Source organism: Bombus flavifrons, chromosome 14 (genome assembly GCF_040668555.2).
Source record: "Bombus flavifrons isolate JBK064 chromosome 14, iyBomFlav1_principal, whole genome shotgun sequence".
Lineage (NCBI taxonomy): Eukaryota > Metazoa > Arthropoda > Insecta > Hymenoptera > Apidae > Bombus > Bombus flavifrons.
In genome coordinates, this window is record NC_138455.1 from 5,379,530 (window position 1) to 5,405,508 (window position 25,979).

The 25,979-nt window shown below is 35.7% G+C and overlaps 5 protein-coding genes and 1 long non-coding RNA gene across 7 annotated transcripts; 2 read left to right on the forward strand and 4 right to left on the reverse strand.

Annotated features, from left to right (window-relative positions):
• Positions 1-133: 133 nt before the first annotated feature.
• On the reverse strand, positions 134-1,721 carry LOC138187112 (uncharacterized). The gene is given in 3 exon segments (XM_081833772.1): positions 134-795; positions 1,248-1,443; positions 1,665-1,721. Coding segments are annotated over 3 exon segments (615 nt in total). The 3' UTR covers positions 134-433.
• Positions 1,468-13,092, reverse strand: LOC138187227 (uncharacterized). Its single transcript, XM_069127797.1, has 8 exons — positions 12,878-13,092; positions 11,596-12,697; positions 9,213-11,513; positions 7,824-8,371; positions 7,331-7,466; positions 7,076-7,254; positions 6,679-6,822; positions 1,468-6,461 (listed from the first exon to the last, which is right to left on the reverse strand). The coding sequence occupies exons 3-8, from the start codon at positions 9,391-9,393 to the stop codon at positions 5,997-5,999; spliced, it is 1,653 nt and encodes a 550-aa protein (XP_068983898.1). The 5' UTR covers positions 9,394-11,513; positions 11,596-12,697; positions 12,878-13,092; the 3' UTR covers positions 1,468-5,996.
• Positions 13,093-14,662: 1,570 nt separating this feature from the next.
• Positions 14,663-15,740, reverse strand: LOC138187113 (uncharacterized). The gene is made up of 3 exons (XM_069127594.1): positions 15,701-15,740; positions 14,870-15,426; positions 14,663-14,746 (listed from the first exon to the last, which is right to left on the reverse strand). The coding sequence occupies exons 1-3, from the start codon at positions 15,738-15,740 to the stop codon at positions 14,663-14,665; spliced, it is 681 nt and encodes a 226-aa protein (XP_068983695.1).
• On the forward strand, positions 15,378-18,887 carry LOC138187241 (dnaJ homolog subfamily B member 13). Its single transcript, XM_069127814.1, has 6 exons — positions 15,378-16,173; positions 16,405-16,626; positions 17,185-17,329; positions 17,607-17,784; positions 18,103-18,274; positions 18,596-18,887. The coding sequence occupies exons 1-6, from the start codon at positions 16,073-16,075 to the stop codon at positions 18,864-18,866; spliced, it is 1,089 nt and encodes a 362-aa protein (XP_068983915.1). The 5' UTR covers positions 15,378-16,072; the 3' UTR covers positions 18,867-18,887.
• On the reverse strand, positions 18,237-19,875 carry LOC138187244 (uncharacterized). 2 transcript variants are annotated; one of them, XR_011175135.1, is made up of 4 exons: positions 19,526-19,875; positions 19,351-19,383; positions 18,619-18,828; positions 18,237-18,372 (listed from the first exon to the last, which is right to left on the reverse strand). It is a non-coding gene; the product is annotated as an uncharacterized LOC138187244 (long non-coding RNA). The 2 variants fall into 2 exon arrangements; XR_011175134.1 differs by having other exon boundaries at positions 18,619-19,248.
• A 22-nt stretch (positions 19,876-19,897) lies between these two features.
• On the forward strand, positions 19,898-25,961 carry LOC138187223 (folliculin-interacting protein 2). The gene is made up of 12 exons (XM_069127789.1): positions 19,898-20,329; positions 21,330-21,501; positions 21,615-21,704; positions 21,788-21,870; positions 21,967-22,037; positions 22,143-22,262; positions 22,365-22,596; positions 22,681-23,010; positions 23,072-23,156; positions 23,225-24,525; positions 24,604-25,060; positions 25,179-25,961. The coding sequence occupies exons 1-12, from the start codon at positions 20,229-20,231 to the stop codon at positions 25,389-25,391; spliced, it is 3,255 nt and encodes a 1,084-aa protein (XP_068983890.1). The 5' UTR covers positions 19,898-20,228; the 3' UTR covers positions 25,392-25,961.
• Positions 25,962-25,979: the final 18 nt, after the last annotated feature.

Here is a 25,979-nt window from a genome sequence, read left to right on the forward strand (position 1 = left end):
AATGAAATTAAAGAATTGACAAAATGTGGAGCTGACTGGATTTGTTTGTGAGAGGTTCATATTATATTTCCTGCAAAGATTAATTAATTACGCTTCCATAGTATAATCGAAGAATGATACTCTATGACGCTCTTTCAATTTACGAACAATATATTTTTGTCAACTTAAGACGAATGTACAAGAGAACATGGTACACGTATTGTTTTTAATATTTCCAAATTATTAATATACTGAAAGTTATTTAAGAGTAGAACGTATTAAATGAAACGATTTTATAATTCCTTAATAGCCAGGAACCAGACAGTATCCTTCTAACGACTTGTTCACTGTCTTCCTGTATTTTCCAAAATTCTATATTTTTCGAGAAATGTCACTCTTACCAATAAAGATTGATATTTCTTTATAAAACGTTATGACCTCTGAAGTAATCTTGTCAAACGTTTCCATCGTTCTTCTCGGAAGTAAAGTTCGAACGTTTCGGAGTGCCAGTGTTCTCCACCTTCAAAGTCATTTGCTTACGAGTTTCGTTAGCATATTCATCGTCCTCCGTACTACTGCTGTTGTTTCGATTTCCATCGGCAGATGTGCCGATTATTACGTAGCCTCCATCACCTCTTTCGTTGACAAAAGAGTCGTAATTCTCTCGTTGACGCAGCACTTCCGACGGATGGGTCATCGTTTTGTTTTGACAGTACCACTCTTTATTTCTTGCGTGATGAGAGCAATCCAGAAAAGCCGTGCAATTCTATAGTTTTAGGTGAATTGATCTTTTTGTAGTAACATTTTTAATTTGTACTAAAATTGTATTAATTATACTAAATTATATATAGGAAGACTTAGGTTTCCCTTTATAAGCCTCTTGTTAGCAAGTTTTATAGGTAAAAATGAGACCAAAGTGTGTGACAAAATTAATGAGTCCACTAAATTAATATTTTATATAGATGTTTGATATTTGTCTACTAATTTCATTTTGTATAAATACTATATATATCTGATATTTGAGTCACTTAGAAGCCAATGATCAATTATTACATCTCAAAAGATTCTCTGTATTAGTTCCAGAATGTATGTATGTGATTAGTTTAATTATGCAAAGATTAAATGATTACTTTGAATGAAGTTGACCAATTTATCTTCTACGTGTCTCATTTGTCTACAAAATATTTTTCGCATTAATGAGAACTTTTATTTCGCAAGTCTGACTTATTTTATTTTGTCGATTCAAGTTTCACTTCATCGAATCATACTTACCACGACGTCATCCGAAATCCTGGAACATCTGGATTGAGTGGCGAACCAGCAGCATTCCTCCTGCATGATTCGCGACAAAATTTCTCTGCTTTCCGTGATTCTATGAATAGCAGCCGAGGTACCCAGGATCCCACAGGATCTCGATGAAAAAGGAAAGGCAACAGGAGTGGAGAGGTAAGTCTTCGGAAGTAACTGAGGAAAATAAAACAGACTTCATAATTTCATAATTTTCTTTTTTTGCCTTTTTTTACTTCTATACTGTCGTATAGACATCCATTTATTTTCGTTACACTGCTTACGTTCGATCTTCATTTAAACATTTTCATTATTTTTCTGTCGAATCTCATTAAAGAACTTCGTTCCTTAAGCTGGTAACGTGTTCGAATTAAAAGTGAATTTAAGCTCAATAATACCGGTATTGTTATAGTTCCATGTACATAATTGTACGCGAATAAAAGCATGTTCGTCATCATTAAGTTCCATTCTGTCTGCGTTAACTCTATCAGTTCTATTCTTTAATAAATTTCATTTCGAATCAATGTTAAATGAAACGTATCTCGAATTTTATATCTCACATCGTGAATACCAACGAGCCACTGACGTTCATCAATCTGATAATACAAGAACCTGAATTGAACTCTAATCTAATTACATGAAAACTGATAGAGTTAAATGTTCGCGAAATATACTTCTTTCCTTTTTGCGTTCGAATTTGATACTTAATAACACGAGCCTTTGTAAGGACTTTTCTCACCAACTTGGCACTTGTAGGATTTAAGAGATGTACGGTAGTTCATAATCGTTTTTCTGTACATTTCAATCCCTTAGTACGTTTCCTACCGGTTAGAATGATAATAATTAGCTAATAATTAGACAGAAAGTCGTTTACGAGTTATAATACGGGTTACGTTTTCCTGTTAGTCGCAATCATTTTCACGTTGTTCTTCCCTTTCTTTTTGTTCTTCTATCACTGACTGAACATTTTTTTTTTTTTTTGTTTTCTTCTTCCTCTCCTTCTTTTTTACCAGTTCTACCTCTACGTTTAATATCGTTGCCAATAATGAAACGTGGATTATGGTTTATTCGTCCTTAATCGTAAGACGTGTAAGTCATAATTCTATGTTACAGTCTGCATCGCCAACAAGACAAGTCAATAAAGTAACAAAATTATTAAAATTTCCAAGTAATTAACGCATCGCTAAAATTTCGTCATAGGATTCACGTTTTGGAGACGACGAGGTTGGCGTGATAGAATCCAAGAAACTTCCTCGGTTGTCTTAACTTTTGTTCCATCCACGAGATGCTGGCAATTTCCTGCTGTATTAGGTCCATCTTTTATCGCTGTTCGAACTTGAAGTTCATTATACAGATGTATAATAATATAGTGAAAGATTTCCTCCTCCCCTCCCCCTACTATCGCTGCATTTCTTCGTAGTCATATTTATACTAATAAATATAAATATCTTATGTTAATAAAATTTGAAGAGTTAAAATGTGAAATAAATTATGGAAGTATACACCGCACAGCGAAAGGATTTTTCTTCGACTATCCCTAAATTTCTTTAATGACGAAACGTTTCGAAAGATTGGACCTCGTTGGAGTGGTTTGTGCTCTTACTAATAATCCAAAAGTTAAAACAACTGAGCTCTCATGCACAATAATCTAATTAATAACATTAGTGAACTTACAAGTGATAAGTTGTAAAGATTAAAAACTTTTGTTGCATACTTTTATAGCATTACGCCAAGTAGGGCAATTGATTGGCTTACAATTTGCAAAATTGACACTTTGAACTTTACTCGTTTTAACACAAATCTTGTTGCTGCTGTGTTAAAGAATTTATCCACACCGATAACTTGTAAAATTCCGCTAATAACATTGGTTTAATTGTGCAAGAGGGCCCCGATGATCGATCGTACTAGACAGACAATTACGTGTATCGTCAAAATTTCTTACAGAATTTTTTATCACAACTCGCCTTTCCTCACGTCGCGACGATATTCAGCGTTCCCCCACTGTGTACCACTATAAACTACGCTCGTTTAATTTTAAAACAAATCACAGCATTTACATCATTCCATGCTTCTTGAACGTTTCAATACGTCCAAGAACAAAAAAGTCGAATGTTGAATTACCATCGTTAAGTATTTCTATTACGCTCGAACGATATTCATTATAAACGATGATCACACGATATTTAAACAATGTATTTGATCGATGGAACACTAATTCATCTTGCTAAACAGCACAACACGTTCCTCGTGAATTCATTTACTTTCACGTAGATTTTCAATTAACACGCTCCATGTCATGGTAAATGAAGCATCTTAGTACGCAAATCAATTTAAAATAGCATTAGAAAAAAATTTACAGAATTCGAAGCAAAGAAAAAATTAAACATTTTTACATTTAAAGTTATCTTCATTACATTAAAGATTCTAATTTCCATCATTGATTTTGGTACAATTGAAGATAAAACACTGAAATATAATTGAACGCAATTCAGTGCAATTTTTAAATAGATCGTTAATAACCATTTGCTTGAAATAACATCGAACGTGTTAAAGAACATTTCACGTTTCAATACAAATTTTTGCCTCTTGTTGGAGGCAATCGATCGAACGGAACGGGGGAAGGTTTTCATACACGATAAAATACGCGGGACGTAAGCGCGACGGTGAACGCGAAATAAAAGCTTCTCTTTTAATTTGGTCCCATTATAGGTACAGGGTAGCTGGCACGAATTATGTTAAGTCGATGTACCGATAGATCAATCAACACGAGTCATAGGTGCCTGCACGGGACTCAGAACTCGATCAAAAAGAAAAGAAAAATAGAAATAATAACAAATATTTCATTTTCACTCAAGACAATATCGAAAATCGCTTCTTACATAAGAACAATTTTTAAATTTAATGAAACATAAGTTCTAATGAAATACAAATTGAATAGCAAAAGTATCAATGTCACATATAAGAAGAACATAATTAATAAGGTGAACTTTGCATTTTTCTATACAATATCGCACTTGTCAGAACGTTAATGCGGAGATTCTAAAAACATTTTTTCTTTCTAAGTATATTTTCCAAAGGTCCCAAAGTTACTATAATAAATGGAATATTAAACGTACGTTAAAATGGATATATAAAAAAGTTTCAATAAATTACATGCCATATTTTTGAGTTTACATTATAACTACAGTCTTACTGTCTACAGTCTTAACTTACAAACTTCTCTTATACAATCCAACCTTTTTCCTTATCTTTTAGTGCATTAACATACTGAAGTTGCGATATTTGTCTTCCATTTTTGAAATATTTCATATTATTTTGCAGTGAAGAAATAAAAGGAGTTCCAAATGCAAAAATACCGTGCACCCCCTTCAGAAAAAACATATTTTTCAGGAGCGGAACGGTGTGTATTTCGTCGGTTTCTCGACTTCCTACGTTCGCGATATTAATGTTCACTTTTATTCATACGTTTCTCCGCGCAGCAATACGTGTCGTCTAAATATTCTACTAAATAACTTAAATACCTTTTCGTCGCGCGTTTTCGTTCCTCCATTATACATATAAGTACAATATATATATATATATTGTTTATATATATATATTTACTTTTTTAAATATATATTTAATATAATCATATAATTCATCGTCGGTACACTAATCTCAGTGTATCATCGGCGATATCTAACAACTTGATGGAAGGTGCCGATTAAATACTTCCATCGACACATTTTGATTATATTTCTTTACCAAGTTTGAGCAACCCACAAAATTCTTTATATTTTACAACGTCTTTGTGTTATCAGAATAAATTTGCTATTAAAAAAAATACTTCAAAACAATATTTAGTATTTTTGAAATACTTTTCGCGTCGAAGAAAAAGGTCGTTTCTTTTTAAAGATGATATGAGATATCTCTTTCGCCAAAATTTCTAGCCTTTTAATATAATACATCGATGTAAGTTGCTCAACTTAATAGTTGACGTACGAGACCCGCGAATATCGTGCTGCTTTTGATTTTATATTTTTGATTCGATCAAAAATTTTGAAGACCTTTAATAGCTCCACAGATCTCTTAAAGGCACAATCTCGACAAACGTGTGTGCAGTTTGCCGGGACGTTTCGTACGCCATTTATATTCCCCGGCGAGTCAAAGTCTAACGCGTAATGTTTGTACAAATTGGAGAAATTTGTCTTACTCGCGAAATCGATTCGAACAAGTTAGCTGAGAGTTATCAATTACGAATAACAGACGATTCTCTCTCCACGTACAGAATATTATCGGGTAACTTGAACATCGGAGGGAATAATTTAATCCTACAGACAACTGGACGCAATTCACGTCCTTGATGAATTGCTAATTCCTTTCGGGGGCTAATTAGAATCTATAAATAAACGCAGCATTCGTAGACTCGTAAAAAAATTCCATGGCAAAGAGCAACTCCATTCATAATTGAATCATACACACAAGGTTGAAAACACGTTTGATCAAGTTTCGCAAATATCTACGTATACATCACATAATGTAGAGATTTGTTCAGTCGCTCTTCCTTCGTTCTTTTGGACGCAACAGTTCAAAATTCTTTCATAAACCACTGTATCCAGAAAGAAAATTGCGAGAGAAAATGCTCCAGTGACATACTCGCACTTTTGAAAATGATTAGAATTACATAGTTCCCTTCCATCAGACTTTCAATTGGGAAACACGTTAGCCCGCGAAAGAATTAATGATTTGCTTTAAATTTCGCTACCTATAGCGCCTATGTGAGGTCTATGCCAACGAGGAATACTTGGTTGGCTGCAATACATACCCATCGACGTCGGAGCGACGAGGTCGTTGTTCGACTCGTCGAAACTCGCCTCCTCGCTTTCGTCGCCGTCGAAAGACCTAACGGTCGTCGTCGCGGTCGTAGTAATTACCGACGTACCGTGCGTCGCAGTGGTCACTGTCGATCCGTTTACCTCTGACATACGATCCGTACTTACGGTAATACTTTCCGTGTCGGCGACTTCCATGTTTCCGCCGCTCTCGCCCACCATGTTCACGAAAAACTCCGATCTGGAGAACCTGCCAATCTCCGTCGAACCGAATGCTTGGTGAAAACCAGGCAACGGTTGCTTACTGACGCTCTTCTTCTTTGGCTCGAATCTTTCAGCTGATCGACGAGATTCATGTTCTTTATCGCGTGATATACTAGATTCCTGATGGTTCAAAATATTTAGTAATTATTGAATTATATAGTATTTGAGCCTCTCAATGGTCTCTCACTCGTGGAAGTGAGTAGTAATTTATTTCTTGAATATCGACTTAATAAAGTTAAAATATTGACAAACAATAGAATTAATCAGTTTGACTTTTGAGAGGCTCACTTATAAAGATTGAGGGGTTAATATTAATTTAGTGGAATGAATGTTATACCGTTGTTGGAACTAGATTATCCATAGACATTCTGTTATTCATAGTGCTTGGCTCCCACCTGGGGCCATCATCCTCACGACGAATCCTTATTGTAGACGCAGAATCCACGATAGAATTTACTGAGGTTTCAAGTAATCTCGGCATCTAGAAAATATTTCTATTGTTATTACGTATTAGGTTTAGATAAAAATTCCTGTGTATAACAGAATGAAACAGTTCTCTGTAAAAATCTAGAAATTACTGCATTTCTGTGTGTCAATGACAACAAAACAAATTTCTTTACGTTCTTTAATTTACAGTAGTATAATGTAAAATTTTTAGCTTTGGTCTCTAGTTAAAGTTTGTTTTCCGAGCGGCTCATATTATATTTTACATATAAATTAGAAAAAGGAGAAACCTGGTGCTCTGAGGGCGTGTACGATGCTCGTACGTTCTCGATATCGAGCTTAGTTGGATGATACATCATTCGCGGTGCTTCCTCGGAAAACTCACAGTGTCTAGGAGGCATACGATCCTGTAACAGCAGAGTGTGTCGCGGCCCACGGACTCCAACGTTTCGAGGCATAGGCGGAGTGTCTATAAAATTACATTCGAAAATAATACATTCTCCGGCAATTTTCTAAACTTTCTATTGGATTTTATCTTTACTTACGTGGCAGCACGCCATGACAAAATTGACCCCATGATTCGTGTCCGTGTGAACCTGGACTCTGAATGTTTGGGTGAAGAATGTTGCTCATCTGAGAAGGATGAGAAGTTCTGGGATGTTGATGAGCACCTTCGCCATTCTGCAATGATTTGTAAAAACTCTTCAAGAAAATATATCATTTAAAAAGAAGGATTGAGAAATCTATGTAGAAGATTTTTTCTAGATTTCTATGAGAGAAGAAACAAAAAAAGTATATCAATATATTTTGATCATTAAAATATTGGAAAACTTTTAGATATAAAAAATAACTTTTAAGAGGTACAAGAATTCTAAAATCATTTTATACTTTATAGATTTCTGCGAGAAGACAAATAACATCAATGTATTTTATCTATTAAAATTCTGCAAAACTGCCAAATATTAAAAACTCGTAACTCCTGACAAACTTTAAAATTACATGACTTTTTCTCCAGATGATTTTGGAAACAATCCTCACCTGATAAGGATGCCACTTTTGACTATCAGGAAATTCGCTGTACTCCATATTCTCTTGGCGACGTAAGTCCCTTTCCCGACTAACATCGGTGAAATCAACCGGATATCCGTTATTTGAAAATGTAGCACCGCATTCAGCGGCCACGGTATTGGTTACGCTGGCCGCAGCCTGATTCCTCATCACGTCTTTGCATTTATCGAGGCCACGCTGATGCATCGCACCCATTACTTGCAGTCTCTCGATAGGATCAGTCACGTTGCCGTACCAATCGGTCATTCGGGGCGAATGGATCGGCTTTGGACGAGACGTCGACTGGAACCACGGTTCCGTGGCTCGATCCGATTCCACGGATGAATTCATCGGCAAGTTGACTGTGGACACGCAACCAAAACGATGCTGATGATCTAGGAAACCGCCGGATGTGACTGGACCAGCGATCACGCCCGCTCGAGCGATCGCGCTCTGCAAGATCGATCGCCTGGATAGCTCGCGACTCTGTTCGCGCATCGCCTTCCGCAGCCTCGCCTCCTTCGGATTATACACGTAATCTGTCAAACAGGTGAATGTATTCAATTTTATTTATTACAGAAATTATAATTTTATTTTATTTCACATAAATAAATTTTATTATATATAAATTTTAATTCACATGGACAGTTATTTTTTGTAAGTATAAATATGGAATTATATGAAAAGTATCGAGTACAGATATACAATATCCCATGAGAAATGATGAAACAGTAATGATAATGAATGAATACTTTTGAGTCACTCTGTATATCCTTGCCACCCGAAGAACTAGATAAGAAATGCAAATCATAAAAGATTTAGCCTCTCCCTGAATAAATGCAGGTTCTTCATTTTTATTTAAAGAACTACTGCTGGAATTTTCAATAATTCACTACTATAGAACTTTGTGTTATAAAAATACTACTCCTTTGACATTGATTCCATCATATTTTCAGTTACTTTGCTATAAAAGAATATAAAATACTTTTAACTATGTAGAAATATAAAATATTTGAAGACAGTATAAAGCAATGTTTCCATAATACTTATTGTCGTAGCTTCCACGCAGGCGCGCTAGATCTTATTATTAGTGTATTTTCTAACATTCTCAACTTCAAATTTCAAACACAATATACCTAAATTGAATTTAATCTTATCAATTTCTATCAGTACTATTACAATTTTAATAACGCATTCATACTGACATAATTCTTCTCCAAAAGACAATCTATACCTACAAGAACCACTTGAAATAATCTCGACAGCTCTAAAGAAATATTATAAGTGTTAAAAAAACTATCAAGTCTAAAGAAATATAACGAATATTTCAAACGAAGAATAAAATTGGCCGTGCTTGTTGAAAATTTCTAAAACATCTACCTGTCGGATACGCAGGCGGTACAGTCCCGTTGTATCGCGCAGTAGTTTCGATCGCGCTGGAAATCGGCGGCGGTTCATAGCCACCGTAATCGGTGTTCGCGTTATCATAGCAAAAGTAATGTTGTTGTTGATAAAAGTGGCTCCCTGCCGCGTAAGCCTCGACGTAGTTGCAGCAGTCCATCTTTGCGACCAATGTGGTCCTTATCGCGCCGCAAAGAACGACTTTACTTCCCGAAGCTTATCAGCCACGATTGCACATTAAATCCTACCAAGTAAGCCTTGAACACATAACCAGAGGCGAATTTACATTTTCCACGGAAGCTTCGAACCGAGTTTCGAATTTAGTCTCTTTTCTATTTTCTTTTGTTTGTTTCCTTTTTCTTTATTATTTGGAAGAATCGGAAAATTGGCCCCTTTTTTTCTTCTTTTTTCTTCTTTTTTCCTCTTTTTTGTAATTTCGTTGGATCTTTCTTGAATTTTATTCTTTCATGATACACGTCACCGAATAGAGTTTACGTGGGAAGACCACGTAAAAAGAGGGTACATCGGGAGGCGTTCGATCGGCCTCCTGCATTCCGTCGGGAAGACCCAGCGTTTTTAGTCTCGTCGCGCGTGGCGTCATTGTCGTACCCGCCGACGTTGTCCTCGTCCTCCTCGCCGTCATCGTTTACACCGACCGTAGCCACTGATCCAATTCGCGAAGACTGGCCTAGCTTACTAACTATAGCCCCGTAGATCCCGTCTCGTGGGCCACGCGACCCGTCGATTCCACACTGGATACAGTTGAATGTATCGGACAACCCGCGTCATAGTAGCTGCATCAGCCGCAAGATCGATGCTCAAAGCTTTTTCTCTTCTTTCAACACCTCCCGCACGCCCGTTTTTCTCTTCTAGTTCGTTCGACCGCCACGCATCTCCAATTCACGTTTCTCTGTCGACAATCGATATCAGTGGTTTATTTCCGTGCTTATCGTAGACAATTCAATCCAAAGTTATTTTCGAAATCAAATTAGTTCTGTTGAACAGGAAAGTCTGTATCTATATTCTGCAATTTTATTTCTTCCATCATACTATGTTTCAGCTTCTTCTGTTTTTCATAATTTTTATTTATTTATTTATTTTTTCTTCGTTTAATCAATCTTGATGACAGTCGTATGTAAGATTCATTTCCATTTAAACAAATCAGTCTCTTCCATCCATCCACATTTTATTTACTCAACATCACTGATTGATTCACCAGAAAAAGAGAAAACAACAATGTACATCTAATCTCCAATGCAAAACTGCGATGTTTAACGCACTGATCGTTTTTCCATTCCAATCATTTCCTCTTTCACGACGTTTGTTTAGTCACCTCGACTAAATCTAAACGTTAGTCACTCTAGTCAGTTGTCGGCATCTATTACACGTTTGTATCGACTATATGCTTCTTTTATTTTCGATTGACGTTTTCCATTGTCACTTCTCTCGAGACGTCGACCACTATTCGTTAATTTCGCTTGACTATTTACTGTCGAATCAACGGCGGTATCCAACGACCTATTTACGCGAGTGTCTCTCGCTATCTGACTGATGCTCCTGTGGAAGAGGCGCGCGTGCCGCAAGCGGGAACGACAGGCCGCGCACGGGAGACCCGCGTTCCTGCCTCGCGGTGCACTTGGGTCGCACTGATTTTGCGAGCGGCAGCACCGTGCACGTCCACGAATTTACGTGTGCGTTTCGTCATCGACGAATCCGACGGAGCTCCAGAGGGATAGAGGGGAGGGCTCGGTCTAACAAGAGGGTGGCTTTTTCCCTACCCCGGAGAGGCGAGGAGCGTTCGAACCACGAGGTGAACGAAAAGAGTTCCGGCCTCCAACGTCTCTGCGGTGTGCGCAAAATATCCCAAGAAACCCCCTTTTCGCCGCCTATCGATTCGCAGAAGCTTCCTCTCGTTAATCGTTCGTCAGAGGATCCGTCTCACTTGAAATTGAACGTGTTTTTGTTCAGGAAAGAACAGTTGATCGAGGTGTCGTGTTATTCTTGCTACCATCCCTCCACTCGGCGACTATCATCGATTACCCAGAGTTTGAACTCGCCTTTTAAATGGATCGTTTGCTCCGGCTGCTGTGTGCTGGTCCATATCGCCTCTTTTTCCTTTCTCTTCTTCTTTTTTTTTTTTTTTTTTTTTTTTTTAGATTGAAACGTAATTTCACGGATGCACTATTTGTTAAATGGATATGGTATCTTTAAAATGCAGATTTTGTTTGGTTCTTCTTTCTTCGTTCGAAAAATACTGGCGACATATTTGCAATCCATAACCTGGAATTTAAAAAGTTATTAGAAATGGAAAATAGAGTACTTTTTTATGGAATGTGGAATTTTTTATTGTAAAATACTTAACCACCGGAGAATTTATGCACAAGTGGAGATCCCTGCATTTTGCTGCATTTTGAAATTTATCTACCCCGTTACGAGGACTGCAGCAATTCTTCCTCCTTGTTATACGGGGTCTGCGGTAATTTTTTTATCGCGCTATACGAGCACTTATTGTACTCTTTGGGAGTCATATACCAAACAGTTTTGGGAGAAGCTTTACGAAGTCACCCTACAAATTCTGCCGCAATAATCTCTTCCTAAATCTCAGAATTCTTATTCACGTCCTATCCTCCTCTTAGATCATAACTATCCTAACTTATTTTATATTAACCGCTCAAAAACTAAACTGATCAATTTCGCTCCCTAAAATTTTGAATTTTAGTATTAGAATATACGATTTAAAAAATAATGATTAGATTCGATGGAGTTAATCTGTTAAAAACATATATTTTAATTGAGTCTACTTTCATTGTTAACTGCTGTCTGGTCATTAATTGTAAAATTCCAGCCATAATCAAACATAAGACAGACACCATTTGATCGATCCTAAGCGTGCTTTTCAAGGAAAATTCGCGTGACGTTCACAACGACGGGAGGCTCTCGTTTTCTCGAGCAACCGAGCATCGCGTCGATGCTATGGCGGATCGATGACCGACGATCGTTACACACTACACACAGAGAGAAGAGAGAAAGAGAGAGAGGGGGAACACTCCTCCCCCGCGTGTCTTTGGCTCGATATGCCCGCTGGATGCACAAGCCTCGACATTTTGACGGCTTCCCTTGGAGCGACCGTGCGTCACCCCTCTTTTTCCTTGTCACGCGTACGATGCAGTCGCGCAGATGCACGCTAGTCCGCTTGCCCGCGTCCTCGGACGCTCGCGCAGAACATATCGACACTTTCCGGTGATCTTAATTGACCACTCGGCTTGTTCGCTACGCGTTGGCCCGCCGTCGATTGCGCGACTACCGTTTAGCGGTGAATTTAGCCTTCTTTGCACCCCTTCGGCGTTTTCAAGCTGCAGCTGGCTATCGTTACCAGAACCTTTACTGAGAACGCCTGATCCTCTTTTCTCTTTGATTTGGTCACCAGTCCTGGTGCCTGGTGATTTCTACGTTAAATTTCGATTCTGAAAAGAGTGGAAATTTTTAATATCGAGATCTTTTACAATTTTTATAGTATAAAAACTTTGTTTGTGAAATATTTTATAGATAGAATTAGAGTATTAAACGGAAGATAATATAGATAGAATAGAAAATATTATGTATACATATTAAATTTTTTATTTGAAGGTAGACATTTTTCATACCTTAATATGCAATTGAATAATTTAAAACTCTTCTTTGATCGTTTTCTTGTGGTTTATAAATTTTATTTTTCAATTGTTCAATTGTACGTATAGTCGTTACACTTCACATGTTGAAGCATTTCTTCTCACATGCTATGGAGAGGCTTAAACTTTAATTTTTTTTTTATATATAACGATATTGGAACTTGCATTTATTCACAAGAAGAGTTCTCATTCAATCGTTGAATTTTAATTTCCGCGGTGGATTTACGACAATGAGAAAGAGAATGCGATTATGTTAAGAGTAAAACGGGTATCGGTTCAAACGATCGATCTGTCTAATATGCAATTACTATTTGCGCCCAGTGTATTGGTTCATCTACAGCATTTATGGATTATTAATTAAAACAGTTACAATAGTTGAATATGCACGCTCTCGTATCCTGTGATACCTACGAAGCCGATCTAATGTCACTCAATTCGTGCAACTAAACTGATACCAATGCACTGAATCGTAGAAACAGCGTAATCAATGATCAATAGTTAGACTGCCAATTGATTTCGATACCATATTACCAAAATTAAAATAAATGAGTACAAATTTGGACTTTACAAAGTATGGGAATATCAATATAAATCATCTATAATCTAAACAATTATAAGGAACGATATACTTTTAAAAAAGCGCAACTTTTGCTATTTTAAAAAGCTACGTTTTTAATGTAAATAAATAAAAGAAAATGAGTTGTCTCTGAATATTTCAAAATTCTGTTTCTGTCAAAATATTTAAGCCATAGGCAATAATTTGTCCGATTTCTATTCTTCCTACAAGTTATCGTCCTCATGATGAACGAACGTATATGCGCTCTTGCACTTTTTCGTCCTGAATACTGTGATTAGCCAGTAGAGAGGAGAGCGAACGATCGCGGGGGAGCTAAAATGCGATTATAGCTCGTCGATTTGTGGGTGGGATAGCAGAGCGATACGAGTTTTGCGGGTCGAGGTACAGGGCACAGGGTGGCAGGCGGAGAAATATTCTCGGGTGAGTGACGGGGAACGGGCGGGAGGGAACAGTAGAGACCGGAGGTATTGATTGCGACGCGACTCTAGGAACCTGCCCGATACACGACCGCGCTCTACCTACCTACCTACTACCTACACCCACCGACAAGCGCGATTATTCCTCACATATCTCGCGTTACTGAGCATTCACGCGACTAAATGTCCTCCGCGGCCTAGCTGCACGCGGTCCCCCACTGTAAAATCAGTGCCAACTCCTTAAATACTTAACGTCGATCATTAACACATTCGCAGCTTCGTATTTTCTCTCTTTGCAAACCCAACGCGATCTTTTTTCGCGGAAAATATTGGACGAGCCAAAATTACCAGGAAAGCTTGGAAAAATATGGAACTCGGTTGATGCTGAAAATAAAAATAAATTGAAGGTTTATGGCAGAAAGGAAGCTTTTAAGAAAAGTGGAACGTCAAAAATTGATTGGAAAATTTAGGAGAGATTTAGTTTTTTCTTCTTTTTTTGTAGGATTTAGAAATATTTAGCAAATTTATCATCAGACCTGATTTTGTATGGTGCATGCATCTACGTCATTTCATAGATAAGTTTACCATGATGTTACCCTTTCTTTTCGTGCTTGTAAGGATACAAGGAACTATCATGTACCTACCGAACGCGGGGCACGAACATTCAGTCGTATCGATAAACTTCGACGAGCCGCTACAAACGCGAAAACGAGGTCATATTGGTTTGAAAAGAGACTATAGGTATAAAGCGTACCGGGATACTTCCTCTTATGCTCCGCGTCCACTTCCCGGGCCAGGGCAAAATATTTTTCCTTCACGTCTTTCGCCATGTTCTTCCAAAGGATGCCTAATCTGTACGATATAAAATATTCTAATTTACAGTATACTTTGTGTTTTTAAATTATTAAAAATGTTAAAATGTTTAAATAAGAAAGTGTATTAATTAAGAAGAAAAAATATTTCATACAAAAGAACTTGTTCCATTACTAAATGCAAATGTAAAAATGGAAGTAGGGAAACTAGCCTAACGCTAATGTCCTTATTAGACTCCCGAGGATTCTCCGCAGCGAGCTTTTTACGCCATTCGTTGGCGAACAGCATAAAAGCGTTAGCTGGTCGTGGGATTTTTCGTTTAACTCCATTTGAACTGGCAATCCTCCCGTCGATGCATAGAAATGCCGGGAATCCTTCTGGACGTATCTGCGATCGACCAAGTTGCTGCAGCACAAAGATTTTCTCCTCGTCGCTATTTTCGCGATTGCTGCAAATCTGCCTCGCCTCCACGCGTATCTTCTTCCTTGACACGTTCTCCTTATCGTTCTCCAAATCTTCATCATTCGTCGTCAAGGAAACCTTGAACATCCCTTCGTCAGGTTTTTCCTTTTTACAATCCCCGCACGATTTTTCGGATACACCACAGGAAAAGGAATTTTTCTTCATTACATGTTGACTGGAAGATGAACTATCCTCACGATTGGAAAAAAGTTCGCAGTCGCTTAAATTCTTTTCCTTAACTGCCGTTTTAATTGCAGCTAGAAATATTTCGTTTTGTTAATATTTCGATATTTGTTAATAAAATCGATATTTTAGTGCGATATTTTTCGCACAATTTTTATTTATAAAATTAGAAATCATTTATCAAGTTGAATTAAGTAAAAAAAGAAATTGTGAAAAGTTGTAATGGCGGCTATTTGAAAGTAAATTATATAAGTATTATGTCTAATTGTATTTTTATACGTTAATAAAAATTGTGGCAACAATGACGAGAATCAAATTCGTAAAAGAAATCCTTATTTTGAATCTCACCTTTCTGCACGAGGTTCAAAATCAATTCAGAAGCATCCATGGTGCCTTCCCTTTCATATGGAGTACCAATGAATAGCTATTAAATAATGGTTCTGTGTTCAACAATAAATGTCGGTCGTGAGACGTTTAATAATTACAAAAGCTAACACACGAGTGCAGATTGTACTCCGTTGTCGAGAGGGGCGCGTTGGTTGTTGAAAACACTTGAAAAATCGTTGCGAAACGATACGTTTTTCTCCCTTCTATTTTTTCGGCCTTCTTACATGACATCAGCCATGAATTCATAACAGAAGATAGTCGTATAAGTGTTTGTTTTACTTTTAAATGGGATAATTTTAAAAGTATTGATAGAAATAAAAAATAAGGAATATCATGTCATGCGATGAAACTTGTTCGTGTAATAAACGTGGTATAGATTACTATGGCGTACTATCGTTGAAAAAAAACTGCGACGATTTGGAGATCAAAGCTGCGTGAGTAAGAGCTTATTACTTTATGATGTATATTTTTTCCCCGCCTTCTTCGTCAATTAATCCATTGATATTTCCATGTTGTAAAATATTAACAAACTTTTGGCTGAAAAATATTAATCAATTAAATTATTCCGTAATTATTTTTTTAGTATGAAAGTAAAAATTGTATTTCAATACATGCATAATTAATTTTGTAATTGACTAATGTAAATATCTTACTATTATTTTCAGATTTCGACGCTTAGCGCTACGATATAACACTAAAAGAGCGAAAGATGAATGTTTATGTACTATTTTCGCCTTAGTAGCCGAAGCATACGATGTGCTTTCAGATCCCCTTAAAAGAACCATATACGATCAATTCGGCGAGGAAGGTCTTAAAAATGGCGTGCCTGGAGCCGAAGGATTTATTCAACCGTATACTTATCACGGAGAACCGATGAGAACGTATAGGTACATTAATCAAATAATTACTTTATTATAACACTATATACACTATATATAACAAATAACACTAGAACTACCATAACAGTTAAAATGACTGTTTCTACGATTTTATAAATGTGCTAATCCTCATTTAGGGACCATGGTCCCAGATGGATTAATAATACCAAAAATGTACTACATAACATGGAATTCCTTTTGTAATAAAGTAATAAATGAATAAATATAAAAATATTCTATTATTAGGCATTTTTTAATACCTAAAAAATAGCTTCGTCTTAACTGTTGGTATTTCTAGTGATAACACATCAAAATTGCATTACATAAATATTATATTGAATTAATGTAAGTATTACAATAAAGACATATGCTTTTTTGTATATTGCTTGCATGTACTCTACGTTTCCCCCAATTTTCTTATACTTAATGTTGCTATCAATTATGATAATCCTTTGCTTTATCCAACGGCTTAAAATTGTGTACAGTTAAACTTAACAAGCACTTGAAAACTTTGAATATTTACGATCCGATCTATCTACATCTTTCTCATCGTGAGTATCTCTGCAGGGAGTTCTTCGGTACCGAAAGTCCTTATGCTGATCTACTCTACGTACTAACGCAGTCTTCGTCTCTGCTCGAATTTCCCGAGGGGCGGGGTATAAAGCGCAAGGAAGAACCTCTGATAAAAACCTTGTACCTAACCCTACTGGAGGTATCATATCGACGTTCTATTTATTTATAATTTTCTTGTCTCAATGTTTATCGCCGAGTAGACAACGTGCGACTCGTCGCAGTATTCTATTTTACTTACATATTTTCATAAATCCATTGTATCCATCATTAATAGTTTACTATTCATTATTATGCTAAACACTTTTCTTATTAATTTTCTTGCTTACACATATATTTGGCCAAATACACTCATTAAACTAAATGATCCGCCACTTTAGTTCTAAAAGATCTATAAATTCATTGATTTATATAAATAGGTCTTTCTTGGAGGGATAAAGAAAATGAAGATACAAAGATTAGTATTGGTAGGAGACGATAAGACTAAAACAGTGACGAAGGAAAAAATTTTAACGATACCCATTAAACCAGGCATTCCGACGGGAACGAGGATAGTGTTCCCGGAGGAAGGTGATCAAGGACCCACAAAAATTCCTGGTAAATTTATAATAATTAAAACAAAGAATAACCTTGTTTTTATTTCATAAACAAGATATAATTTGAACATTTCTGTCTGGTTAAATGAAGATTTTCATTTTTTTTCGAAATATACTCAGAGGTAGAATCGAATTGTATGGAATTATCGCTAATTTCTTCTTTCTTCACGAAAGTTCGTTATAACCTTTTAACTTATGTCGATTCGGATATCGCGAAGGATACATTTAAAATGCATCGTACATTTCATATCGGACAGAAATGGGTTAATCGTAGTAGCTCGCATAATATCTTTACTCAGTCCAAAGCACGTCAGCGTAGCGGATGTAATCTTCATCACGGAGGACCGGCCTCACGAGACCTTCCGAAGAGAGGGCTCTGACTTGCACATGACGGTCGATATCTTTCTGCGAGAGGCACTGACCGGAACAGTGGTCACCGTCAACACGCTCGACGACAGAACCCTTCGAATACCACTAACGTCTGTCATCACGTACGTGTCTACCGTCTCCACCCCTGATCCAGTCTTTCCCTACTTCTCCTCTTTGTTTCATTCACTGAATAATTATTTTACGTTTCACAGAATCGATCCTACAAATAAATGTAATTGTTAAAACTCATTTTGAAAAGAAAAATCATGAAAATAATTACAAGTAATATTCGTCAATTACTGTATAGAAATTAGAAAACAATTAAAATTCAAGGATTAATCATTCGTTATTTTACATTTTTTATTTTTTAATTGCTTCATGTTTTATAAATATTTTATTGCGGGTTATAAAAATAATACATAACATTTCTTTTTTTTTATTAGACCAGATTACAAGAAACACGTACCTGGCCAAGGATTGCCGCTGCCGGAAAGTCCGGAGAAAAGAGGAAGTCTAGTCATATCGTTTAATATTGAATATCCGGTATATTTGCCGGTATCAAATAAAAATTATATTAAACGAGCGTTTGATACGTCCGCAGATATCAAAAATACGGAATACGTTCACCGTCTTATATTGGCCAATAAAATGCGTAGAAACGTAGATTTTGATGTTTCTATACGTCGAAATACCGACGATTACGAGGCAAAATAATTAGACATTATATGCAATACTTAATTTCTCTATTCTTTTCATTCAAATAATTTAACTCATATATTTAAAGTATTAATTTTTTTAAGAATATTGAAATCTCAAATGAAATTTGATTTTGGATGTATATACAATTTACATTATTAGAAATAAATTTACTGTATCATTTGAATGCGTTTCCTACTATGAATAAATATCTACGCAATAATTATGCAAAACTTTGTGTAACTTTAAAGTCTTTGTTTTTGTTTACAAAATTAGTTTTCCAACATCTTTTTACTCTTTTATCAAAATTTCTTTATGTAATTTTTCTTGTAAACTTGCTTCAAATATTTAATCCATTATACAATGGCATATCAGGGTTTTTTGATTTCAATAAAATTTTCTATACATATAAATAAATAAATAAATTTTGACTTGAAAAATATACGTATAAGCTTAATAATTTTATTTTAAATTTCAATTCTGAAAACGAATTATTGATTACCTTTCACATCTCTTCAAAGATCAATTAAGGAGTCTTAGAATCTGAAAAGTAACATATAATTGAATTTAAAAAAACATGCGAATTTGGTTCACATAAAGAAAATAAAAAGCCGTTATAGTATTATACAGATTACAACAAACTAATTTGTGAAACTCGTCAAAGTTACGTAAAATACTTTTACATTGGTACTTATGTTGATACAAAATACCAACTTTTGTTACTATATCTCGCAATAGTAATTGTAAATATTAAACATTTTTAACTCCTTTTTTGAATAGCTAATTTTATAATTTTAAATCAGCTATCTGGAACTTTTCAATAAACTTTTCCCAAATCTTTTACATGATTTAACTTCGCAATATTCACCCTGTACTTAAAGGACCTAAAAATATCATTTGATAGTCCAAAAAGAAAAAAATTACGTATCGCAATCCTTATCCTCAAACGTAGCCGCAACAGAACTTTGTTAATTGCCTTAGTACTGCGCTCTCGCGGTGCAATATATAACTTCTATCATAGTAAAGTATATCGTGCGCAGTCAGTAATCGGGTCCCTATTTCACAAATTCGCTTTTTCTCCCATGCTTATCACTTTATCGGTATTTTTGTCGACATTCCAACAAACCGGTTTCATGAGCCGCAATTCGTCCAACGAATTGTGTTAGCGGAGGACGGGAACACCCGGGAAAACATTCCATTCGGATGTCGACCAAACGATACACGATAATCTCGAGCAATCATATGACTCCTCCGCACGTGACTTTATTTACAGTTGACTGATACTCGCGAACATGTATGGTGCAGTTCCCTGTGACATGATAGACCGAAAACGAAACAAAGTTAACGAGCAATGCGGTAGCTATAAACGGTCGTTGGTTTATGATGCCTTTGCTTGATAAGCTGTTCCCTTCGAGGAAGAATTTCAGGAATAAAGTACAAACCATCGTAGCATCGAACGTCGAAACAGAAGAAAATGATAGGTAAGAACAGCCCATTTTCTTTCTTTTTCATTTTCAGGTATACGTCGTTATTTGTCTTCATTCATTTTGCTCGTTTGGGCCTCTGTACATCGTCATTTCTCTATATTTATCGATCTTATTCACTGCATCGATATCTATTAGTGACATAGCGTATATCGATCATCTATCTCTTGGTTACCTTCTGTATTGTCCTTACAGTTATTTCGTGCGACTTTTGTCACGAGATGATTGATTTTTATTGAAAAGAGAAACAAGAAATATTTTAGTCGCAAAATTTTGTAAGGATTATGTTTTTAATCTAACTTAACCTATTTTCCGTTAGGTTCATTTCTATTTGACCGTTGGCGGGAGACATAATCTTGTCGCTGACATACTCGTGACTTGGCTTATATATCGAACCATGAAATTGACCTCTGTATTATATATATCTTTACGAATATTTCTTGTGAACATCCTTCGTTTATTTAAACATTTACACACGCATTTGAATTATTTGTTTTATATTATGTTGTAATAAAACAGAAATTATATCTTTATTGAGATGTATCCTACTACATATGTATATGTATGGTTTATGATGGATATTAAACAAAAATACAACAAAAATAGATTATGTATTAAATATTATTTGGATCTTGTATGTACAATAAGAAAATTGTTTTTGGCAAACAATCATGAGATTGTTATAACATTTAAAATTAACACCTGCTATAGATTAAAAAGTTATGTAAGAAAAACTAACTATATTATTTCAGTATAATATTAGAAGATCACAAGTTAAGATTAAGATATTGTTTGTTAAGTCATTCTCCAATTTCTCAAATGTATAGTCATACATGAAGCAATAATATTATTTAACTATACTTGTAATTCGGTATAAAAATATATTATTTTTGTACTGTTTGTTACCATATCTCTTTTATGAATTATAAACTAATTCTTTACTTATTTACATTATTGTGTCAAATACACATTATCGTGTGATTTTGAATATTTGCAGAAACTCCGCGTTATACATTGGGGCAGGTCAAGTTCGGATCTTACTGTTCCGAGAGTGTGAATGGCGCGGGAGAAAACTCCTTTTTGATTCTCTTTCCTTGGAGAAAAGATGGTGTAAAAATAAAACAGCCACGATTAATCTTAAAAAGAATATCGGCAATTCGATGTTCGAGGTAACAAATAATAATTGAAAAAGAGAAACACAATTTTTAGTCAAGTTTTAAATACTTTATAATTAAATATATGATGTATTATACGCTTAATATGCATAGTTGTAAATTTCCAGCGAGAAAGAATGGCCGAAGACGACGTAAGCTTATTGAGCGAAATGGTATTCGGTACTGTGGCGATGACGTACAGAGGATCATCATTTAAGGTAAAATAACATATTAATATTAAAAATATAAAATGTGTGCCATCAACATTTTAAGTACTTTAGTTTTTATGTTTATCTTTAAGATCCATTCAATGAATTCATCATCTTGCATCATGTGCACAAAAGTCTTCCCTGCCACAGAACACAACATATGCAAACAGCAGACGTAAGCATATGCGTTCGTAATAAGACAGTTATCGATTTCATGTTACGATTGATATATTGATACGAATATTTGATTTATTACTCAATCGTGTTTCAGCGAGAAAGTCTCGGACGAAGGGTTGGGTCGTTCCGTGAACTTGGATTCTAACCCCAGTATGCGAACACTTTGTAGGTAGCAAGCTAATATCACTGAGAACTAATATCACTGTGGATTAAATTTGATCCAATTGAAACTAGGATTTGATGTACATATATAAAAACTTCATTTTCCAGTATCCCGACCAAGTTCTGGAAATCTATCAGGATCCGAATTAAACACTGGTGTCAGAAAAAATTCTACTTGCTCTAGCACCGGTAGTGGGTGGAATATAGACATACCACCATCGACAGGGAGTAAGTTCAATTCAAGCCAAATATATCGATTTGAGCCGAACTAGAAACGATCCATCATCAAAAGGTGTTTATTGTTCGGAATGTAATACGATATTAATTCAGGTTCACAATCGTTGGAGAGCAATGGATCCTCTGGTATCGGTAGCCTTTCGAGTTTACGTCGAAGGTGGTTAAGAGCTGCTTCCACCTCTTTAGCCCGATTAGATTCTGATGATACGTTTGGAATGCAGTACTGGACCGACAATGGAAATGATAATAAAGAGATTCATACTAAACGTCATAAAACGAGGCTCGGATTAACGATGTTGGTCCAACTAGCCGAAGGCCATGAGAGGTTGAAATTTAATTAGAGATTATTATAATGAATGTTTTAATTATTAATTTCATTCATCTTGGATTTCTCTGGTTTGCATTACAGAAGAATAGAGACCTGTCTGTTAGAGCACATGCCTCTATTGGAAGGAATGCTGGATCGTTTACGATATTTCTGTATTGAATCGGGTAGTATCAGTGCTCAAAATAAAGGAATGCAGCTTCCTGAACGGCTTTATAGATCTTCGCAATTCATTGTTTCGTTATTGCGTTTACTTACAAATATTGATGCGGATTTAAACTCGCGCACACCCTTGCTATGGCATGATGTGCTACTTAATTCAGTGAAAGTAGAGCATAAGATAAGTGCGCTGCATCGTAGTTTAGAACAAATGTGTCAATTGTTGGATAATATCGATACAAAATCGAGCAACTTGTAAGTATTTCAAGGAAAGATATCACACTTTCGAATCTAAATTAACATTTACATATTTTAGTTTTTTAAGTACTGTCGTCACTGCTGTTTTAACATATCATCTTGGTTGGATATATACTACACTGCCAATCCATGATCGACAATTGGTAAGTAATTTAGGCCTTTTTTTTAAATTGAATTATATAAAATATATCAATTACATATTTATTTTTAGATGGAAAAATTAGGCACCTGGTATCCTTGTAATCCACTATGGGTTCAATTAGGTGATTTATATGGTGCACTAAGTAATCCCATCAGGGTAGCACATACAGTCGTTGCAGGCGATCCTCAAAAGGTCGATTTGATTAATTCTGTTTTATCCTTCTTGTCGTACTTCATCCGTAGTGGAGTAGTACAGAAACGACAAGAATATTGTAACGTTACTGAAGAAGACATTCAAGAAGCTGCAAGTCTTTTAGAACAAGCGAGAATAAAACGCCCACATTTATTCACTACGAAAGCAACAACTAACGATCGAGAGTCTATGATTTCCCGACGTGTGTTATGCACATCTGCTCGAAAAAAAATTGCCGTACAAGAGCTTTCGTATGATGCAGAAGATGATAACGCTATTATGCAAAGCTCATATTCTGAATACAATGAGGGAAGATTAAGAGTAGAAGGATCTATTAGCTCTCTTAAACGTAGCATCACGATGGAATCAAATCTTGATTCATTTATGCTAAAAACGTTTGAACCTGAAACAGACACGAAATTCATTTCGAAGAAACTTCCTCGCGATGATGACGGCAATGAAAAGAGCACCGTCAACGAAAGAACTTGCACATCAAGCAAAGTTAAAATAGTAGTGAGCGAAATTGCACCACAAGATGTCGACTTGAGCAAGACTGGTATGCAACAGTGTCCTGAATTTTCGCTACGTAATTTTGAAAAGAAGGTGGAAGATAACGACTTGGATGAAGCATATACGAATTCTAAGATAGATGTTTTTCAAGATTTTGACGATACATGTGTTGATACATTGAAATTATATTCTAGCAGACCAGAATTTGAAACTGGTCAAAGTACAGATAACGAGATGAAAAATTCCCATGTTTTCTTCACTCTAGGTGATGAAGAAAAATCTGTGAAAACATTATCACGACCGCGACTTGGATACAATTGTCAGTGTTCATATATGTTCACACGAGTACCGAGCACGTCTGCACAGTTGCCGGAAGATGTATTGAGAAAAATTATTCAAAGGAACTTCCCTGAATCATCCAAGAGTATTCATCCACCAGGAGCAGTATCAAGATCTCTGGGATTTTGTCAAAGGTGTAATGGGCAAGGTTACGTACCTCCACAAAATTATGATAGTTGCAAACAAGTTCTAGAAACCCCTACTAACGCAACAGAAGTGTTACGTACTTGCGGTAATACCGTGGGTGATGGAAGTGTTGGATTATCTAGATCAAACAGTCTAGAAGCTTTGATGGAAGCTAACAGTGTCGTCGAATTGCCAATGCCGCGGTTTGTGTCATGGACTACAATAAGCATTTACATAGCAGTAAATGAGATTAACTGAAGGTCAAAAATTTGTAATTACAGGACAAAAAAAATGAAGAAGACTGGTTCACACCAGGACACAGGCTTTACAAAGACACTCTTACAAAACAGAATAAAACCCACAGAGTCACAGGGATTAAATAATTCTGAACCATCCTATACATGGGGTTTAGTTCTACAAGGTTTGCCAAAGAAGAAAAAGAGGAGAAGAAAGAAAGTTGTCCAGCAAGAAGCAAATAGGAATGACTATGAAATAGATAAAGAATTGTGGTACTGCATACGTGAAGAATGTCTTGCCAGTGTACGTTTTCCGACTATTGATCAACCAATTGCCGAATCACTTTGTATTTTAGCGGATTTAGATACTTGGCATGTTGGAATCATATCCAATAATATGCCTTCACATACTGCACCGTTACCAGTTGGGATGTCAAGGCTCGTTGCCAATATGCTGGAAGGCTTTGCTTATTTATGGCGGAAATATCATTCAGCTTCACAAGTAAGAAATTGTTTGACTTCAATTATCAGTTTATATAAAAAATGCCTTACTCGTAAAGATGATGCTGTAACACGATGTGTACTCTATTCCTCTTTTACTATTTTTTCTTAAATTATAGTGTATAGGCATATTGGAAGCAAAACTAAGAGAAATGTGGCTAAAAAGTGAAACATTGGCTGAGATGTTATTAGCAACAGAAGTATGCGATGCCAATGTTGCAAGTTTGACACACGCTCTCGATCTCGATGCAGCAGATATACCACTTTTGCTCGCAGTTGCAACTTCCCATTCTCCTGAGATAGGCCAGAGGTTTGGTCTTACACTTACTTGACTGTATCTTATTTTTATCATGATTTCTACTTTAGAGTATAAAATCCTTTTCTGTCCAATATAGCGAAAGCTGTAAAGTATTTCACTATTTCTTTACAAAATATGGTTGTAGATTGTTATTGTTGTATTGGGTAATATGTCCCAATAAACCATCGTCCGTTCTCTAAATGAAAAAGATATATGAATGTTCAAGCAACTTTTTTAATTACATTAAGATCAAATGTTTGTATATGTTTTAAAATATTTTAATTTATTGTGCAATATGTAAAATCATCTAATTTTTGCATTTAAATGTTAATATTTGAATATATATTTTATAATAAAAAGATTTTAGAGAATGTTTAAAAATTATTTAAATTATCAATATATTGATATTCGAAGGACGGATGACACACGGTTCATTCATAAAGAAATAACATGATATTTAATGTACAAAAAAAGCAAAATATAGTCTTTTTTTACAATAATTGCAGAATTATATGTTTAATATTATTGTAAAATAGCTATATATATGGGAACTATACTTGTTTTTTTACACCATATAAAAGAATTTAGATTTATATACCCTGTAAGGATGGATAATAAAACT

Bases quoted from the DNA above. Each gene is read 5' to 3' on its own strand.
- LOC138187227 (XM_069127797.1), bottom strand. From the start codon at position 9,393: ATGGACTGCTGCAACTACGTCGAGGCTTACGCGGCAGGGAGCCACTTT. The intron at 6,823-7,075 runs GTTTCTCCTTTT...AATATTTTCTAG, and splicing joins ACACGCCCTCAGAGCACCAG to ATGCCGAGATTACTTGAAAC. The intron at 6,462-6,678 runs GTATAACATTCA...TTGAACCATCAG, and splicing joins ATAATCTAGTTCCAACAACG to GAATCTAGTATATCACGCGA.
- LOC138187113 (XM_069127594.1), bottom strand. From the start codon at position 15,740: ATGGATGCTTCTGAATTGATTTTGAACCTCGTGCAGAAAG. The intron at 15,427-15,700 runs GTGAGATTCAAA...AAATATTTCTAG, and splicing joins TTTGAACCTCGTGCAGAAAG to CTGCAATTAAAACGGCAGTT. The intron at 14,747-14,869 runs GTTCTTTTGTAT...TATATCGTACAG, and splicing joins TGCATTTAGTAATGGAACAA to ATTAGGCATCCTTTGGAAGA.
- LOC138187223 (XM_069127789.1), top strand. From the start codon at position 20,229: ATGATGCCTTTGCTTGATAAGCTGTTCCCTTCGAGGAAGAATTTCAGG. The intron at 21,502-21,614 runs GTAACAAATAAT...GTAAATTTCCAG, and splicing joins TCGGCAATTCGATGTTCGAG to CGAGAAAGAATGGCCGAAGA. The intron at 23,011-23,071 runs GTAAGTATTTCA...TACATATTTTAG, and splicing joins GATACAAAATCGAGCAACTT to TTTTTTAAGTACTGTCGTCA.
- LOC138187241 (XM_069127814.1), top strand. From the start codon at position 16,073: ATGTCATGCGATGAAACTTGTTCGTGTAATAAACGTGGTATAGATTAC. The intron at 16,174-16,404 runs GTGAGTAAGAGC...TATTATTTTCAG, and splicing joins GATTTGGAGATCAAAGCTGC to ATTTCGACGCTTAGCGCTAC. The intron at 18,275-18,595 runs GTACGTGTCTAC...TTTTTTTATTAG, and splicing joins CCACTAACGTCTGTCATCAC to ACCAGATTACAAGAAACACG.